The following is an 18,887-nucleotide window of genomic DNA, read 5'->3' as shown; positions in this document are numbered from 1 at the left end:
CCACTCATCACCAGGTGAGCCCAAGGGTGCCACTGCCATCTGGGGTTTTACGGGGACCTTTGCTCTTGTCCATCCCCAGCTCAGAGTATGGGTGGTAAAAAGGAAGTGATGGGCCAAATGGGAGACTGGGGCTTATCTGCAGTGTTGATCATCCAGGCTCACTCTGGATACTCACTCTTGATACTCTAGGCCAAGGTTGTAAACTCATTGGCCTACAGGGGCCAATTAGTACCTACATGGCAAGAAGCCTAAATCAGACCAGATGTAAGACAAAACTTTTCTTAGAACACATAGCCCTTAGTCTAACTTCTTTTTCCAGTTTTTATAGAGAACTGACATGACAAATATTTCACTATCCTCAGTCCTACCAGAAGGAAAATAGCAACACAAGCACAATAATAAATGTCCCCTGAGCCCCTGGCCTCAACGTCATGGGTAGCTGGAAGTGATAGGGACTGTAGCAAATGGGAGTTTGATTGCCCCGTCTACAAAGGTCAGTTACTATGAGCTCCATCACACCACTTCCAACTGGAAATGTAGATCCAGCATTACTAGATCTTTTATGTTTGCAAGGAAAGCTAGACATCTAGGTTTTAATGTGAAATTTCCCAATTTCCAACTAACAACTAAATTTAGTTAACAACTAAATCAAAATTACTAAAAATTGTGTAGGCCAAAACAATATCTGTAGGTCAAATCAGGTTCACTGGCTTCTGGTTTGTGACAAATGGCTTTGTCCTCTGTGCTCTATGTTGGAGGTCAGGCAGAGGAGGTGATGCCTTTCCCTGGATGTCACTGAGAGGGGAAGGAAAGGGAGAGTTTTGCTGGAATCTCAGCTCCCAGCCCCACCCCGAGCCCTGGCCCCGCCTCCCATGCTCACTACTCCATGACAAGGGTAAAGCTGTTCTTGCTCTCAAAGGCATCGTAGAGCTGGATCAGGTTCACATGGCTGAGCTGGTTCATGATGTTGATCTCGTTCTTCACATCCTCCTTGTGGAGCCAAAGGGGAGAAGAGTTTCCAAGAAATGGGTCAGGAAGAGAAGTCAGCTGCCCTTCCCAAGACACACACACCCCCACCCTGCATCCTCATTTCCTGTTCTCACACCAGCTTTCCTCAACTCACCACCCACACCAGCTTCTTACAGCAGCAAGGGCCCACCCATTTCACAGATAGGAAACCTGAAGCCCAAAAAGGAACCCTGGAGGTCTAGGAGGACCTGTTGCCCAGGGTGCAAGGTGACCTGCTGACTGGAGTGTGGGAGTCATGGAAAAGAGGCAGGAAAGGTGGCTAGGTTTCCTGCTCAGAGTGGAGGGGCCTGGTGCAGTGTGGGGCCCACGGTGGCCCAGGGGGAAGTGAAGGAATCCTGAGCTTGGTCCGGGACACCCACTGGCCTGGGGCAAAAACCTCACCCGGTCCTTGGCACTCTTCACTTTGATGATCTTGGCCGCCAGCGAGAGGCCCGTGGCCTTCTCCGTGCATCTGTGGACCTGGCCAAACCGGCCCCTACAGAGATATGATGACAGAGCAGTCTCAGAGCCCCAGAAGCACACCCAGCATGTGGTGGGCCAGACCCATCCTGGACCCTGGGCTTTCTGGTCCTACCTCTGCTCCGCACACACCACAGGGATTATCCTGCACCCCAGAGTTATCAGTCACCACCCGCACACCCACGGGCTCTGAACCTGGAAAAGAGCTTCTTCACCCCATATGTGTGGGCCATCCTGCACCCCAGAGGGTGTCCCCCCAACCCACAGAACCCAGCCCATCCTGCACCCCAGGCGGTGTCCCCGTCACCCACACCACCTAGGCCACCCTGCACCCCAGGGGGTGTTCTCTCCACCCACACCACCCAGGCAGTCCTGCACCCTAGAGGACATCCCTCTTGCCCCACCCCATGTCAGCTCCCATGCCACCTCCAGTACATGGGTCCCAGGCCCGCACTGTGGGCCCTCCTGCACCCTACACTTCATCTCACTCACACCATGCGGGCCCTCCTGCACTCCGCGGATATCTCCTCACCCACTCTTTGTGAGCCCTCCGCCCACTCTCATGCTGTGCAGGACATCCCACTCCTGGCGGTGGCTCCAGCAATCAGTTCCTGAGAACCACCAGTGGCACCCAGCTGTCCAGTTGCCCCGCCCCTCATCAAGGCAGAAGGCCAGCTTACCCTCCCAGGACTTCGTGCTGGCACACTGTGTAGCCCGCTGAGGTCGAGGTCTCCCTGACACTCACCACCCGATGCTCGAAGGGGGCTGGCGGGGCTGGACTGTCGTCTGTTCGGGAGACAGCAGCCTGTGAGCCTCCTTCATGCCGTCCCCACCTCTCAGCTCCCCCCACCCCCAGTCCCAGACCCACTTGGTTCAAAAACGGCTTCTGCCAGTTTGTTGGGGGCTTATCGAGGGAGTACTCAGAATGTTCCAGGAACAGCTCCATGACCTCCACAACCCTGGACCCAGAGCAGGGGAAATACTTCTATTTTCTCTTAGTTTGTCTCACAAGCCACTTTCTGCTCCCCAAAGTAGAAGACTGAATTTGCTTTGAGAGCATATTGTATACCTTTTTTGTGTCTGCAAAGGGGAGCCCAAGCCCTAGACTACAAGGGGGTAACATTTGCATGATTGTGTTGTTTCCTGGGCCCCTGGAAAGCCTGGGTGTGTCGCAGAGAATCCACATCTAGAATTCCAGTCTGAAGTCTCCTTCACTGCAAAGTAACTGCCTTCTGTTCTGGAGCCCAACCGTCAGATCCTGGCTCTGTCAGCACTGACCTTGTGACCTTAAACGTGCTTCTCAGCCCCTCCTGTGTTTCACGTGTCTCCACTCCATAGGCCTGTGAGGGTAAACGCCACCACAAATGCCCGAGGCTCGGCTCACAGGGAGTCCTCAGCTAACATTGGCTCTATCACCATCTCAAGTCTCAGAAAAGACTCTAAAGTCACAGCCTGCTCTCAGCCGTGTTTCAGGAATTAAGGTAGGCCTTATGTCCACATCTGGACCAGGTCATACAAGGGGAGAGGAAGCAGCCAGAGAAGTCAGAGCACAGCACAGGGCAACCGTGGAGCCCGGAACTGGCAAGGGGCACCAGGATGACCTGCAGAACGCTCAGCCCTTCCTCAGGGACCTCCAGAAATTCTGGGACAGGGAGTCAGCAAATGGTGGCCTTCCAGCAGCCATATGGGATGAGGGCTCAGACCAACGAGGGTGTGGCCCTAAGGGCTGGAGGAGTTGAGGCCCTTTGGGTCACAGGAACACAAGGACGCCTCCCACCACCATTGGGACAGAAAGCAGTCAGCAGCCCCTTCCCGATCCTGGATGAGAGTCAGCCCACTGAGTGCAAATGGCTGATAGTGGGTTATATATACCAGTTAATGGATTTGCCTTTTAGCAGGAGCCTTCCCTGTCTCAATCCAGAATGATACCAATAGTATCGGGCAGGCAGGTGGCTTTGAGAAATCCGAGTTGAGCCCCATGGGTTCCCTCCTCTCCAATGGCTAGAGCCAACATGAGCTCAGCCTGCTGCATCTCCGTGCCTTGGTCTCCAGCCCTGGGATGTGCTGGCAGGCTGTTCCCAGTCTTCGACTCCCCAACACCCACATTCTCTCTCCCTGGAAGCTTCAGGGAGGCCTCCCAGAGTAGGCCTTTCAAACTCACTCACCTCAGGGCACATAGCAATGCCCTCACTTACCCAGAAACAGGCTGCCCGCCTCAGCTCCTGGGGGTGTTCTCCTTCCTGCTTCGGCTCTGCTCGTGCCCCTGGCTGTGCAGTCTTTTCCAGGCTCAGGGTCCCCTGCTCCTGGGCCTGTGTCCTGCTGCAGGCCTGGGGTCCTGGCATCGGCTCCCTTGTCCCTCCAGGCCCTGCTTGGTGTCATGGCGGGCTCAGGCCCAGATCCCTGTTTCTCTTTGGCCTTTGCTCCGCAGTCGCTGCTCCGCTTCCACAGTGGGGAAAACACCCCAGCTCCTTTTGGGATATGTTTTCTTGACTCAGTCCCAGGGGCCTGGGGGTAGCACCTGGGCCCAGGTGAGTCCTGCTCACCTGGATGGGCAGCTGCTAGAGCCTCTGCAGGGGGCGTGGTTCTGAGGCTGCCGCCTCGTGTCACAAGTAGCTCCCCAGGGATGTCTGTCTCCTGCACATGGATGGAGATCCTGGGGCAGAGAGAAACGTGGCCCTGAGGTTAAAAGCAAGAACCTGAGTCAGAACAGACCTGGGTTCAAATGCCTGCTGCTGCCATTCACTGACCATGGCCTCTTAGCCTCAGTTTTCTCATCTGTTAAAACGGGCCCTTTGGGTTGTTATAATAGTAAGAGTTAGCTTGAGGTTGAAACCAGCAGATTCTATCCCCTGTCCCTCTCTACCCAGACAGGACACCAGGGGAGAGACTGGCTTCAGTGACATACGGTGCCACCAGCTCTCAGGATTCCACTGGATCAGCATCCAGGAAAGACTTGAAGCAACCTGTGGTGGATGGGGCTTGGGAGGAGTGGGGAGGTGGGCACCAGCTGTCTCTGTGGCCCCTTGGGAATGTGCTTCTGCTCCAGGAGGAATGTGGCCGGGAGGCAGGAGACCTGGGCTCTTCCCTCCCTTCTTTGGGCCTCAGTTTCCCTTCCATTAAATGAAGAGAAGGGTGAACCAAGTCAAACATCACACTGAAGCTTCAGGTCAGACACATTTTGGCAAAATCAGGGAATTGCTCATAAGAGTCTGGACTTTCTGTTTCTCCTGAATAAAACAGTCCTGGCTGTGCTGGGCCTGTATGCTTACACAGCTGAGGAAACTCTCTGCCTCCCTACAGGGCCCCCTGCGCCGCTGGGCCATGCCAATGGGCCATGCCACTGGGCCATGCCACTGGGCCCACTGCATCCACCTTTGTTACCCAGACCAAGCAGCATTGTGGTTTTGGAAGCCAGCTGGAGGTCAGGAAGGCCTTCTAAGCCCTGACATTCAGAGGGAAGGACCCTGATCCTGGGAGCTTCAGACCCTCCCTCTCAGAGTTGCCCTCTGACTGCCCTTCACTACCCCACTGCCGAGGTCTATGAGTGTTGGGGCAGGGGTGAAGGGGTGAGTGCCTGGGGTGGACTGAGTCTCAGGAGGGAGCCAGGCGGCCTCCATCCTGGCCGTAGTTCTGCCACAGGTTGCTGAACAGGGCTGGGTTTGGGCAGTTCTAGCCTCAACAACCTCTTCTGTCAAACGGGGACAGTAACACCTCACAGATGTACTGAGAGTCGACTAAGAAATGAAAGTACAAATGCAGGAGGTTCAAACAGTGAAGCCTAAAATGGTGCAGCTACTGTGGAAATCAGTATGGCGGTTCCTAAAAAATGTAAAAATAGAACTACCATACGATCCAGCAATCTCACTTCTGGAAATATATCCAAAAGAATTGAAAGCAGAATCTCAAAGAGATTTGCACAGCCATGTTCACAGCAGCATTATTCACAGCAGCCAAATGTGGAAGCAACCCAAGTGTCCAGTGATGGATGAATGGATAAAAAAATGTAGCATATACATACAATGGAATATTATTCATCCTTAAAAAGGAAGGAAGTTCTGACCTGGATGAACCTTGAGAACTTTATGCTAAGTGAAATAAGCCAGTGACAGAAAGACTGATTCCACATATATGAAGAATGAATTATATGAAGGACTTACAATAGTCAAATTCATAGAGACAGAAAGTAGAAAGGTGGTTACCATGATCTGGGGGGGAGGTGTTTGATGGTAACAGAGTTTCAGATTTACAAGACAAAAAAGTTCTGGAGATCTGTGTCACAGCAATATGAATATACTTAACACAACTACACTATACACTTGAAAATGGTTAAGATGGTAAATTTTATGTTATGAGTTTTTAACCACATTTTTTTTTAAATTAAGGCTTTCCCTAGCAGCTGGAGGCCCAGGCCCCTCCTCTGAGCTGCTGCAGGTCCTCTGAGAGCAGTGCCTACTTCTGAATGCACCTGGTTCGGCAGCCTGTTCACAGCTAAGCCTTGGGTGGGAGGCAGCAAAAGTCCCCCGACACTCCCTCAGGAGCAAGTAAGGGCTGGTGATGACAGGGTAGGATGGGAAGGGTGGCATCCAAGCCCAGCTCAGCCCTTGCCTTAACCAAGGGACATGAGAAACTACAGGAAGCCAGTTTCTGGAAGAATATCCAGGTAGCCAGGTAGCCAGCTAAGAAGGCCAACAGCCATTGAGTTCCTCTTGGTCTTCATACCTGGGGGCATGGGATGACCCCAAGGTACTGCCATGCCTTCCCATGCCACTCTGAGTGTCTAAGGCTTCCCCACTTCCTGCGCAGCACACCCAGGGCAGGCATTGCTAATTGATTGCAGCACTCTGTTCCACCAAGTCCAGCAAGGGCCCAAGGATCCTCTACACAGGCAGCCACCGAGTTCAAATCCATTTTTCTCAAGATATACCCATGTGCTAGGTGATGGAGGGTAGACAGTGATCGCCCCACTTCCTGAGCCCAGTCTGTGTCTGAAATTCAACTCAGGGTTGAAACTGACACACAGACCTTTCCCCCTCACCCAGAATTCTTTTAGGGCCCCTAACAAGTTCATGGAAAGTTCATCCCCACCCTAGATTCCACATTTAGAGCCTTGGCCAGGATCCAAGGATGCCTGCCAGGAATCCCTCCCTCCAGCTGTTTAGGTCTCCTGGGGACTCATATTTCCTTCCAGAACGAAGGCAGAAAAAGGACTGGGCTTCCCTGCCAGCCACCACAGCATACACAGACACCAGCTCCTCTCCCTGAGCCAGGCCTTGGGGGACTCAGTTATAGATCAGGACAGCCAAGGGCAGGTGCAGAAGGGCACAAGTCCCTTTAGAGAAAGGCCCAGGAAGCAGAGTGCCCTTCAGTGGGCTGCCTGTGGCCAGGATGCCCTGCCCCTGGAGAACACTGCTGGAAAACACAGGGCTAGGTAGGACCTGACAGTCAGCAGTTCTGGCTCTTCCTTTTCCTGCACCATGTCTGCTGAGGGCAGGTCCTGAGACTGAGTCCTTAGAGCTCCAAGTCCACTTCCAGAGCTCCAAGCATAATCTTTCTGAAAGCCCCTGGATTGATTCAGCCCATACCAACCTCCCACCTCTGAACACCCATCATTCTCTCCCCATCATACTATTTAAGACTTAACTAAATGCTGACCTGAAAAAACAGGATGGTGCAGTGGTTAGGGGCACAGATTCTGGAGTCCAAAAACCTAGATCCAGCCTCTTAAATTTTTTGAGAATTGTTTTGTGGCCTAGCATGTGATCTATCCTGGAGAACATTCCATGTGTACTTGAAAAGAATGTGTATTTATTTATTTATTTATTTATGGCTGTGTTGGGTCTTCGTTGCTGTGTGCAGGCTTTCTCTAGTTGCAGCAAGTGGGAGATACTCTTCATTGCAGCACGCAAGCTTCTCATTGCGGTGGCTTCTCTTATTGCAGTGGCTTCACTTGTTACGGAGCACAGGTTCTAGGCACGTGGGTTTCAATACTTGTGGCTCATGGGCTCTAGAGCACAAGCTCAGTAGTTGTGGCACACGGGCTTAGTGGCATGTGGGTTCTTCCCAGACCAGGGCTCGAACCCGTGTCCCCTGCATTGGCAGGCAGATTCTTAACCACTGCACCAGAGAAATCCTGAATGTGTATTCTTATATCAAGCATTTTTTCCAGCTACAGTGGTATGAAATCAGAAATCAATTATAGAAAGAAAAATGGAACAAGAACAGACACGTGGAGACTAAACAACATGCTACTAAAAAACCAATGTGTCAATGATGAAATCAAAGAGGAAATCAGAAAATACCTTGAGACAAATGAAAATGGAAACACAACACTCCAAAACCTATGGGATGCAGTAAAAGCAGTTCTAAGAAGGAGGCTGATAGCAGTACCGGCTTTCCTCAAGAAACAAGAAAAACATCAAGCAACCTAAACTACCACCTAAAGGAATTACCACCTAAAGAAGAACAAAGAAGGCCCAAAGTCAGCAGAAGGAAAGAAAAAATAAATATTAAAGAGGAAATAAATACAATAGAGATCAAAACACAATAGAAAATATCAAGGAAACCAAGAGGTGGTTTTTTGAAAAGACAAACAAAATTTAACCACACTAACCAAGAAGAAAGGAGAGAGGACCCAAATAAACAAAATAAGAAATGAAAGAGGACAAGGTCCTACTGTAGAGCACAGAGAACTATATTCACTATCCTATGATAAACCATAGTGGAAAAGAATATTTTAAAAAAGAATGTATATATATGTATAACTGAATCACTTTGCTGTACAGCAGAAAGTAACACAACATTGTAAATCAACTATACTTCAATTAAAAACAAACAAGAAAAGAAATGAAAGAGGGTAAATAAAAAACAATACCACAGAACTACAAAAAATCATAAAAGAATACTATGAACAGCTATACGTGAACAAATTGGACAACCTAGAACAAATTTCTAGAAACATACAACCTGCCAAGACTGAATCAAGAACAAACAGACAATTTGAACAGACTGATCACTAGTAGTGAAACTGAATTTGTAATTTTAAAAAAACTCCCAGCAAACAAAAGTCCAGGGTTAGACAGCTTCACAGGCTAATTCTTTTTTGTGTTCTATAAAAAAGAACTAGTGCTTATCCTTTTCAAACTAGTCCAAAAACTTGAAGAGGATGGAACACTCCCAAATGCATTCTATGAGGCCACCATGACCCTGATACCAAAATCAGAAAAAGACACAACAACAAAAGCAAACTATAGGCCAGTATCTTTGATGAAAATAGATGCAAAAATCCTCAACAAAATATTAGCAAACTAAATCCAACAATATATAAAAAGGATCGTACACCATGATCAAGTGGGATTTATTCCAGGGACCCAAGGATGTTTCAATATTTGTAAATCAATCAATGTGATACATCATACTAACAAAGGGAAGGATAAAAATCACATGATCATCTCAATAGATGCCTAAAAAACATTTGACAAACTTCAACATCCACTCATTATAAAAAGCTATCATCAAAGTAGGTATAGAGAGAACACATCTCAACATAGTAAAGGTCACTTATGACAAACTCACAGCTAACATCACACTCAATGGTGAAAAGCTAAAAGCCTTTCCTCTAAATTCAGGAACAAGACAAGGATCCCACTCTTTCCACTTGTATTTAACATAATATTGGAAGACCTAGCCACAGCAATCAGACAAGAAAAAGAAATAAAAGGCATCCAGATTGGAAGGAAAGATGTAAAACTGTCACTATTTGCAGATGACATGATACTTTAAATAGAAAACCCTAAAGTCTCCACCTGAAAACTATAAAACAAATAAACAAACAATAAAACAGATAAAACTATAAAGCAAATAAACTATAAAAACTAATAAACAAATTAAATGAAATTGCAAGACACTAGATTAGTATACAGAAATCTGTTGCTTTTCTATACACTAATGTTAAACTATCAGAAAGAGAAAGTAAAAAACAATCCCTTTTAAAATCACATTTTAAAAATGCCTAAGAAGGAACTTAACAAAGGAGGTGAAAGACCTATATACTGAAAACTATAAAACATTGATGAAGGAAATTGAAGATGATACAAAGAAATGGAAAGATATCCCATGCTCTTGAATTGGAAGAATTAATATTGTTACAATGGCCATACAACCCAAAGCAATCTACAGATTTAATGCAATCTTTATAAAAATACCCATGACATTTTTTCAGAATGAGAACAAATAATCCTAAAGTTCATATGGAACCACAAAAGACCTCAAAGTGCCAAAGCAATCTTGGTAAAAAAGAACAAAGCTGGAGGTATCACCCTCCCAGACTTCAGGTTATATTACAAAGCTACAGTAATCAAAACATCATGGTACTGGCACAGAAAACAGACACATAGATCAATGGAACAGAACAGAGAGTCCAGAACTAAACGCATACACCTATGGTCAATTAATCTATGACAAAGGAGGCAAGAATATACAACGGGGAAAAGACAGCCTCTTTGATAAACACTGTTGGGAAAACTGAACAGCTACATGCAAAAGAATCAAACTGGACTACTTTCTCACACCATATAATAAAAAAAAAACCCAAATGGATTAAAGACCTAAATATAAGACCCCAAACCATAAAACTCCTGGAAAAGAATGTTCAGTCAGAACAGCCTATGATGTAAATCATATCAACTGTTTTTTTTGTATCTGTCTCCTAAGTCGAAAGAAATAAAAGCAAACAAACAAACAGGGCCTAATTAAACTTAAAAGCTTTTTCACAGCAAAGAAAAATGAAACAATGAAAAGACATTGAAAAAATAAAAAGACAACCTACTGAACGGGAGAAAATATTTGCAGATGACATGACCAACAAGGGGTTAATATCCAAAATATATAAACAGCCCATATAGTTCAATATGAAAAAAACAAAAAAGCCAATGAAAAAATGGGCAGAAGACCTGAATAGACATTTCTCCAAAGAAGACATACAGGCAGCCAAAAAGCACATGAAAAGATGCTCAACATTGCTAATTATTAGAGAAATGCAAATCAAAACAACAATGAGATATCACCTCACACCTGTCAGAACAGCTATCATCAAAAAGACTACAAATAGGGACTTCCCCAGTGGCACAGTGGTTAAGAATCCACCTGCCAATGCCAGGGACACGGGTTCGATCCCTGGTCCAGGAAGATCCCACATGCTGTGGAGCAACTAAGCCTGTGCACCACAGCTACTAAGCCTGCACTCTAGAGCCCGTGAGCCACAACTACTGAGCCCATGAGCCGCAACTACTGACGCCCACACGCTCTAGGGCCCGCATGCCACAACTATTGAGCCCCCATGCTGCAACTACTGAAGCCTGCAAGCCTAGCGCCCATGCTCCACAACAAGAGAAGCCACCACAATGAGAAGCCCTCACACTGCAACAAAGAGTAGCCCTCACTTGCCACAACTAGAGAAAGCCTGCATGCAGCAACGAAGACCCAACACAGCCAAAAAAAAAAAAAAAAAAAGACTACAAATAACAAATGTTGGCAAGGATGTGGAGAAAAATGAACCTTTGTACACTGTTGGTGGGAATGTAAATTGGTGCAGTGACTATGAAAAACAGTATTGAGGTGCCTCAAAAAACTAAAAACAGAACTACCATATGACTCAGTAATTCCAATCTTGGGTATATATCCAGGAAAAAAACAAAATCATTTATTTAAAAAGATACATGTGCCCCAATGTTCATAGCAGCACTATTTACAATAGCCAAGATATGGAAGCAACCCAAGTGTCCATCAACAGATGAATGGATAAAGAAGACATGGTATATACAGATAATGGAATATTATTCAGCCATAAAAAAGAATGAAATTCTGCCATTTGCAGCAACTAGATACATACATACATACATACATACATACAACTAGAGCATATTATGCTTAGTGAAATAAGTCAGACAGAGAAAGAATTACTGTATGATATCACTTATATGTGAAATCTAAAAAATAATACAAATGAAGGTATATAGCAAAACAGAAACAGACTCATAGATACAGAGAACAAACTACTGGTTACCAGTGGGGAGAGTGAAGCGGGGAGTTGCTCATTAGGGTACACCTACCATGTATAAACTAGATCAACAACAAGGATATATTGTATAACCCAGGGAATTATAGTCATTACCTTATAATAACTTTCAATGGAATATAAACTATAAAACTTCTGATCCCTATGCTGTATATCTGAAATTAATATGATATTGTAGATCAACTATACTTCCGTAATAAACAAACAAACACCTGGATTCAGATTCCAGCTCTATGAATCCCTAGCTGTGTGGCCCTGGGCAACCTGACCCTGTTTCATCATGAGTAAACGGGGGACACCAACCACACTTGCCTCCTGGGGAGGTTGTGAGAATAAAACGAGATGATGTCTGTGAAATGCTCAGCCAACGACTGGCACCTGGTGAACACTTTTAAGTATTATTATAGCTACTACTATTGCTCTCAGTCTTGTTCCACATGGGACTCACCTGGGGAGCTTTAAAAACAAACAAATAAACAAAAAAACAATGCTTGAGCATCACTCCAGACTGAATAAATCAGAACCTCTGGGCATTCGTATCTAAAAAATTCCTTCCAGTAATTCTAATGGGTGCCAGGTAAGAACCAGTGCTCTAAGCTTCTGAAAGCAGGGCCTCGGCCTTCTCCTGTCTTCTTGTCTCGAGGCTAGCCAGGGCTGCACACACAGTGGACACTCAAACAGGAGCAGCTGGCCCCTTAGCAGGCTCCAGCCCAGGAGCTGCAGTTAATGCCTTCCCTTGCCCAGCTTGGAGGCACATCCCTTACCTTGGAGGTGTTTCTCCACCACCGTGAGCTGACTTGGCCTGGGCTGGCAGTGCTGGAGTCAGCCTCATGCCCTCCTCCGAGAGCCGAGGGTCAGGTCTACTGGATGATGTTCCTCGTCCTGCACCCGATGCAGCCTCCTGGCCGGTGGGAGCCTCACTGACCCTTTCAGACACCACAGACAATTCCAGGCCCGTCCTGGGGTTCTCGCTGGATGTTACAGGAGCTTTGGCTTCCACCTCTGGGCGTACCTGGGCTGGGCCAGGAACTCCGTCTCCCTGCCCTGGTGAGGCCTCTGCCTGGGTAAGGAGGTCAGCTCCTATCCCCGAAGCACTGATGGGGGGCAACCTCTCCACTGTCCCCTCTGGCAGGTCCACCTTCTGGCTCTCTATAGGAAAATAAGCAGGATAAAAATGCTCTCCTATTTAGAAGAACCTATCCCAAAGGTATCCTCAAAAATATGTAGAAGGCCATTCAGTGCACCATGTTTATAATAGACAGACTGGAAATAATGCAAGTGACCATCAGGAGAGAGTTGATTGACTAAACCAGGGCCACCCAGGCATAAAAAAGGAGAAACGAATATCTCCATATGCGGCTATGGAGTGATCTCAGGATATACGGTGGAGAAAAGCAAGGAGGAGAAGTGTGTGGTATGCTTCTGTTTGTCTAAGAAGGAAGGTTGTGTGTATGTGAGCATGCACATGTGTGTGTATGTGAGCATGCATATGTGTGTGTATAACCACTTACAATGTGGTCTAAAGAGACTGGACCTCAAAGGAAAGATAAGACAAAAACTTTTTTACATAGTTACATATGCAGGGGAGAAAATAGGATGCAGGGAACATGCATAGAAGCTAGACTTCTCTTAATATACCTTGTTTTGTCAATTCGACTTTGGAACCATGTAACTATTATGCAAGATTATAAAAGAAAATTAGCTTAAAAAATTTAAAGTTGACCAAGTGCTTAAAAAAAGCGATTCATAAAAATTTAAAGCAAAGTGAAATAAAGAGCAATACAGAATGGAATAAGCATAAAGGACAAAAAGAACTGCAAAAAAAAAAAAGAGGAAGAATACGTTTCAGCAGTTTTTCAGTAATCATATTGGTGGTGGTGGTGGTGGTATTTTTATTCCGAAATTAGGTGTGCAGGTGGGATAAAGCCAACAGGGCCCCACTCACCTTCCCAAGGCCCCTTGAGCTCGGCTTGCACGCCTCTGGTGCTCAGTGCGTGCTTTGGTTTTGCTCCTTTCTCTTCCACTCGCTCTTTGTTCTAAAAGAATAACCATAAAAACTAGCAGCAGCATCAACATCATCGTTCAGGCCACAGACATTTGTTGAGCACCTACCTTGTGCTTGAAATAGAAGAACTTAGGTTATTTCTTAGTCTCAGAGTGATACTAGAGGGTACATATTACTATTGTCATTTTAGAGATAAGAATGCTGAGGCTTTCCCAAGATCACCAAGTCCTTTCTAACGGGTCACCATAGTGCAGGTAAGGGGCAGACCTAGCCCCCGACAGGGTGATCTAAACAGACCAGACCTGAAAATACTAGACAAGGCATGGAAAATTAATTTAAGGTGTCAATTTAGATCAATCGGTCATGTCTTTTACAGTGTTGGCTTGAGTTGGATACTAAGGTCAGATAAACCTATGCTTGCAGGGGGAGAGTGCCACTATCAATTAATAATGTCTGCTTGGGAGCTAGGTGGGTGGATCCCAAGGTTGCCTCTTTGCAGTACAGGACCCTTGAACCAGACTTGCTGAGTTTAAACCCCACCTTCACCACTTGGCCAAGATCCTTAACTTCTCTGCGTCTCACTTTCCTCATCTGTAAAATGGGAAGAATAATATTACCTACTCGTAGAGCTAGCGGGAGGATTGGGGGAGTTAATTTATGGAATTTCCTGAGAAGTGCTCCCAGCACATGGTAAGTGCTCAATAGCTCGGATGATTTTGTGTTGTCTGAGACAGAGCAGATCATGTAAGGACACTCGGAGCCCACCCAGTGAGGCTCTCAGCAGGTCTTTCTGAACTGAATGGTCCACACCAGTCCAGTGCATATGCTCGTGCCCCTGAAATCGTCCAGAGCACTCAGTATTTCCAAATGCAAATATTTCTAGGTGGCCTGACCCTTGCTGGGCCCCCCTGGTATTTCTGAGCCTTTGACTGATATGGCCCCTAAGATTCCTCCTGGCACTTGTCACAGAAGTGGGTCTGGTCTCAGGCCAGAGACTGAAGGCCCTTTCTCCTGCCTTGGCCACAGAGGCCCCAACTAGGAGGCCAGAGTCCAAAAAGAGCTCGCATTTTTTTTGGCTTGCATAGAATTTAAAAATTTTAAATTTGTTACCACCATTTTAAATCTAGGAGATTTTTACATCAAAATTCTAAGATCCATTTAGAATTGTTCTACATTTTGATTGTGGTGATGGTTATTAGGGTGTATACATTTGTTGAACTGTATACTTAAATTGTGCATACTTAGTGTGTGTATGTGCAGTTTATTGTATGTCAATTATACCTTAATAAAACTGATTAGAAAAAATTCTAGGTTCCCAGCTTCTCTTGAGAAAGAAAATTGGAAGATCTGGGAATTCCAGGCCCATGTGGCAAAAATCAGCTGGAGCAATTCCCACCATAGTGCTCACCTCTCTTGCATGTCTCCCTGACACTAAGGATGGAGGTTACATTTGCTACCAAATCAGGTCCAGCTGCTTTTTCCTCAAAATGCAATACTTGAGAGAGGCAAATGTTGGTAGAAAGGAAAGTTGCTTTTAATCAGAATGCTGGCAATCTGGGGAGAGGGTGGACTCAGCGTCCCCCAAAAACCGCCTCCAAAGAATCTGCTCAGCTGTGAAAGTTTTTGAAGGGAAAGAGTGAAGTAATCTCAGTTAATCAGAGTTGTCATCCCCCAGTGTATGCAGGCTTGTCGTGCAGGCTTGTTGATGCTATCTTGTTCACAGTTTGTTCACACAGTTTGTGAGAGTACTGAAGGGGAAGCTAGGGAAGAGATCTGGTCTTCTGTTAGTTACTTATTCTTCATTTCTACTTCTTTGATCTACAGAAAGAACTGACATGTTAGGCAAGGTATTGTGTGATCAAAATATTTGAAAGTTGCGCTTGGGCCAGAGATGAGTAGAGCATGGGGGTGCCTGGTTTAAGGTTAGTGACAAGACAAAAGGGGCCTCCTGCAAGGAGCTCTTTCCTGCCAAAAGCTGCTTACAAATCCCCACTTGTCAGAACGTCATTCCATTTCTATGGGATTATGGGCAAAAGTCCGTCTTCTGTAACTACTTCGTGCTGACGTAGGGCGCTGTATTCTTAGAGTGGAAGATGTCGGCATGGGTCTGTAGCATCTCTTTGCTGTCAAGTGTAGTTGCCCATTTACATATACGGGCAGAAGAAGCTACAATTATGTTGATGCCCACAAAGATATAGATTATTATGAGCAATAGCATCCCATTCTCTTGAGGCCAGTTCTTGAAATTTTGCTAGCCATAGATTCAGTGCTGCTCAAGATGGAGCTTAAGTCATGGCTGCAGTCTGGTCAACATGTAGTTAGCTTTTTCCCTCTGGTGGCAGTTACAGTATCCGTAAAACAACTCAGGAACGTGCATCAGACACTGAGTCTGTGACTCTGTTGTCCTAATCGTTAGCTGCTTTGGCCTGCTCTTTTGTGGCTTGGGGAGGCCTGGGAGACTTCAGCTTTTCCACAAACAAGAGGCAGGGGACGTGGAGGGGCCTTTGTACTGGAGTGGGGGTGGGGGGTGGCACATAGGGTTCTGCTTGGTTCCAGGTTGGTTCCACTGTTTTTCCTATGCTGTGCCCCCTTCTCTCAGTCCTGTTTTCTGCTCATGTCTTTGGGATTCCAGGACAGTAAGCTTTGCCCTCTTAATGGTAACAACATAACACATGGAAACACTTAATAAATAAGTGCTACCTGCTGTCATCATGATTATCACCAGCATCATCAATGTGACCCAGATGCCCTGCTCTGCAGAGACCTCTCCTTTGGTCTCTTTCTACAGACTCTGCCCTGCCACCCCCGTAGTTGGGGGAACTGAAAGCATTATCACGCTGCCTCCTGTTTCACCCATCAGTAGAGAAAGACTTGAACAGACTGTCCTTTGGTAGACCTTGTGGGGCTCAGACTGTCTTCTCCCTCCCTTTGTCTTTGGTGGAGAGAGGCGTGTGTGTGTGCGCGCACACACACACAAACACACACACACACACACACACACACACACATACAAACACACACACATGCAGAGCTGGGTTTTGACTTCAAGGCTCAAACTTTTGGTTCCTGCCTTGTCCGATGCATCCAGAAGAAAAAGGATAGACCCCAAATGCCTAGGCATCTGGAGGACCGATGCCTTCTGAGCAGGCTGACTGTGATTCTGCCCATCCTGGCTGAGCCTGACCCTGTCCATGAGGGAGCACGTGGCTTCCAGTAATAATCTGATTCATTGTTACAACCAAACGAAGTGCCACTGGGCACTCCAGACCTGAGGAGGAGCTTCCCGAAGTCCTGGCAGCCACTGCTAAGGCTGAATTCAATTCCACAAATTGCTATGCCCCTACTCTCCCAGGAAATACAAAGAGGATCTCCAGAAAGTCTCCACAGTGTGCTGCTTTCAGCATGGACAGTGTGTTAAACAGCTGGGGCTCGGGCACAGCTGTCTAATGGCCAGCCCTGCCAGCACACAGAGGGAAGCAGAGGCTTCACAGTCAGCAAGGAGCTGACAGCCTGCCTGGGAGACTAGATCTAGCCCTTAGTTCTAGATCTAGTGCTAGATCTAGTAACATAGTTACTGGGATGTGTATTAAACACAAAGACCGGAAGAGAGATCAATCACGTGCCAGATCAATCACAGGCAAGAACTATGGCAAGAACTCAGAAAACAGAAAGTTCCATGACTTCACCCTATCCAGAAATGCCTAAGTATCTACAACACGTATGACAGCTGGTTTCACTAATATATGAAGAACTCTTACGAATCAAGCAAAAGGCAAAAAAAGGAAATAGAGGGAAAAGGGCATGAGCAAATTAAAACTACAATGAGATATATCATTCTGTCTACTTTTGGTTATGTTTGAAATTTTTCATAATAAAAAGTTTTTTTTTTAATTTTAAGAATTTTTTTAAAAAAGTTAGCTTTAAGAGGCATATAACCAATTGCCTTATTTGGATTTTAACTCAAATAAACAAATGATAAAAATAAATAAATAAGGCATAAGCCGATCAGGGACATTTGAACGCTGACTGGTAATATCAAGTTACCATTCACATTTTAGATCATGATAATGTTTTTTAAAAGAGCCCTTATGGTTTAGATATATTTGCTGAAATGCTTATGGAAGAAATAATCCATTATCTCAGATTTTCCTCAAAATAATCTGGAAAGAGGGAAGTGGGTGGGAAACATCAGCCTCCAGTTATGGGCTCACAGGGTTCATTGTACTAATCTCTATTTTTATAAATGTTTGACATTTTTTATACTAAAATATTTTTTAAAAAACACATGCATAATAAGATGTTTTCATCCGCCAGACAGGCAAAGAGTCAAAAACTGGATAATATGCTTTGTTAGCAAAAATGGGGCAACAAGCATTCCCATATGTTATTGAGTTAGAATAACTCCTTTGAAGGTTGGTTTGGCTTCATTTATTGTATAAATTTACCCTTTGGCTTAGCACTGCCACTTCTAGGAGTGTGTCATATAGATAAACTCACACTTCCATGGTTAGTCACTGCATCATTATCTATAATAGCTAAAAATGAGAAACAATATAAACAAACAATGATATGGGACTGATTAGCAAATTAAGACACGTCCTCAAAAAGAGAGCTCTCTGCAACTTAACAAGAACGAGGAAGCTTTCTAGCTATAAATATGAAACAATGCCCCAAATATGTTAAGTTAGAAAAAATCCAGGCCAGTACAATGTGAGTAATATTTGAGTTAAAACAAAGCAAAACAAAGAGGGTGGTGTGTATACCAATGTGCTTGTAGATAAACAGACTCTATCTGGAAGGTTTCACAGGAGACTGGTTCCTATGATTGTCTGGGGAGGAGGGCTGTCCCGGGGACTGGGGGGATGCAGTAGGAGGGAGAATGTTTTCTTACCATGAGCATAAATTAGATTTATTTTCTGTTTTAAAGCTGAGGTTGGTTATCATTGTCAAGAGCAGAAGGTCACATCTCCCCTGCAGGCCTGACTTTCAGGGGAGGTGCAGAAAGCAGGGAGCTGGGGTGGGAGGGGCCAGCTCTGGAGAAGCAGCTGGGCAGGGAGCGAAGGGATCTGCAGAGCGAGTTCTGGCCCGGCTGGGGAGGGGGAGGGAAGGCAAACTCCTGCAGCCTTGCCTCTGAAAGCCTCAGTCGCTGACAGAGTTTAAGCACAGACTTCATGCTGGGGGGAAGCTGCAGAGATCTGAAAGGGTGGCTCCAGGCCATGTGAGTGTTGCTAGGTGGCTTACCCTGCTGTTCCCAGTGTTGCCTCTACACACACCACACACACACACACACACACACACACACACACACACACACACACACAC

The 18,887-nt window shown here is 45.9% G+C and overlaps 1 protein-coding gene across 1 annotated transcript in view; it reads right to left on the bottom strand.

The window, feature by feature from the left end:
- Positions 1–18,887, bottom strand: part of MYLK3 (myosin light chain kinase 3) — a 43,029-nt gene that overhangs the window by 22,991 nt on the left and 1,151 nt on the right. Inside the window, exons 2-7 of the mRNA XM_029210297.1 lie at positions 13,506–13,596; positions 12,325–12,709; positions 3,684–4,141; positions 2,169–2,274; positions 1,411–1,504; positions 881–990 (exon numbers count right to left, since the gene is read on the bottom strand). Coding sequence (XP_029066130.1) covers positions 881–990; positions 1,411–1,504; positions 2,169–2,274; positions 3,684–4,141; positions 12,325–12,709; positions 13,506–13,596 — 1,244 coding nt within the window. The remainder of the gene's footprint in view (positions 1–880; positions 991–1,410; positions 1,505–2,168; positions 2,275–3,683; positions 4,142–12,324; positions 12,710–13,505; positions 13,597–18,887) is intronic.

This window comes from Monodon monoceros, unplaced genomic scaffold (assembly GCF_005190385.1).
Source record: "Monodon monoceros isolate NGI ecotype Baffin Bay Population unplaced genomic scaffold, NGI_Narwhal_1 Super_Scaffold_10, whole genome shotgun sequence".
Taxonomy (NCBI): domain Eukaryota; kingdom Metazoa; phylum Chordata; class Mammalia; order Artiodactyla; family Monodontidae; genus Monodon; species Monodon monoceros.
Note: the sequence above shows the minus strand (reverse complement) of the source record. Positions and strands in the feature narration are given on the sequence as shown.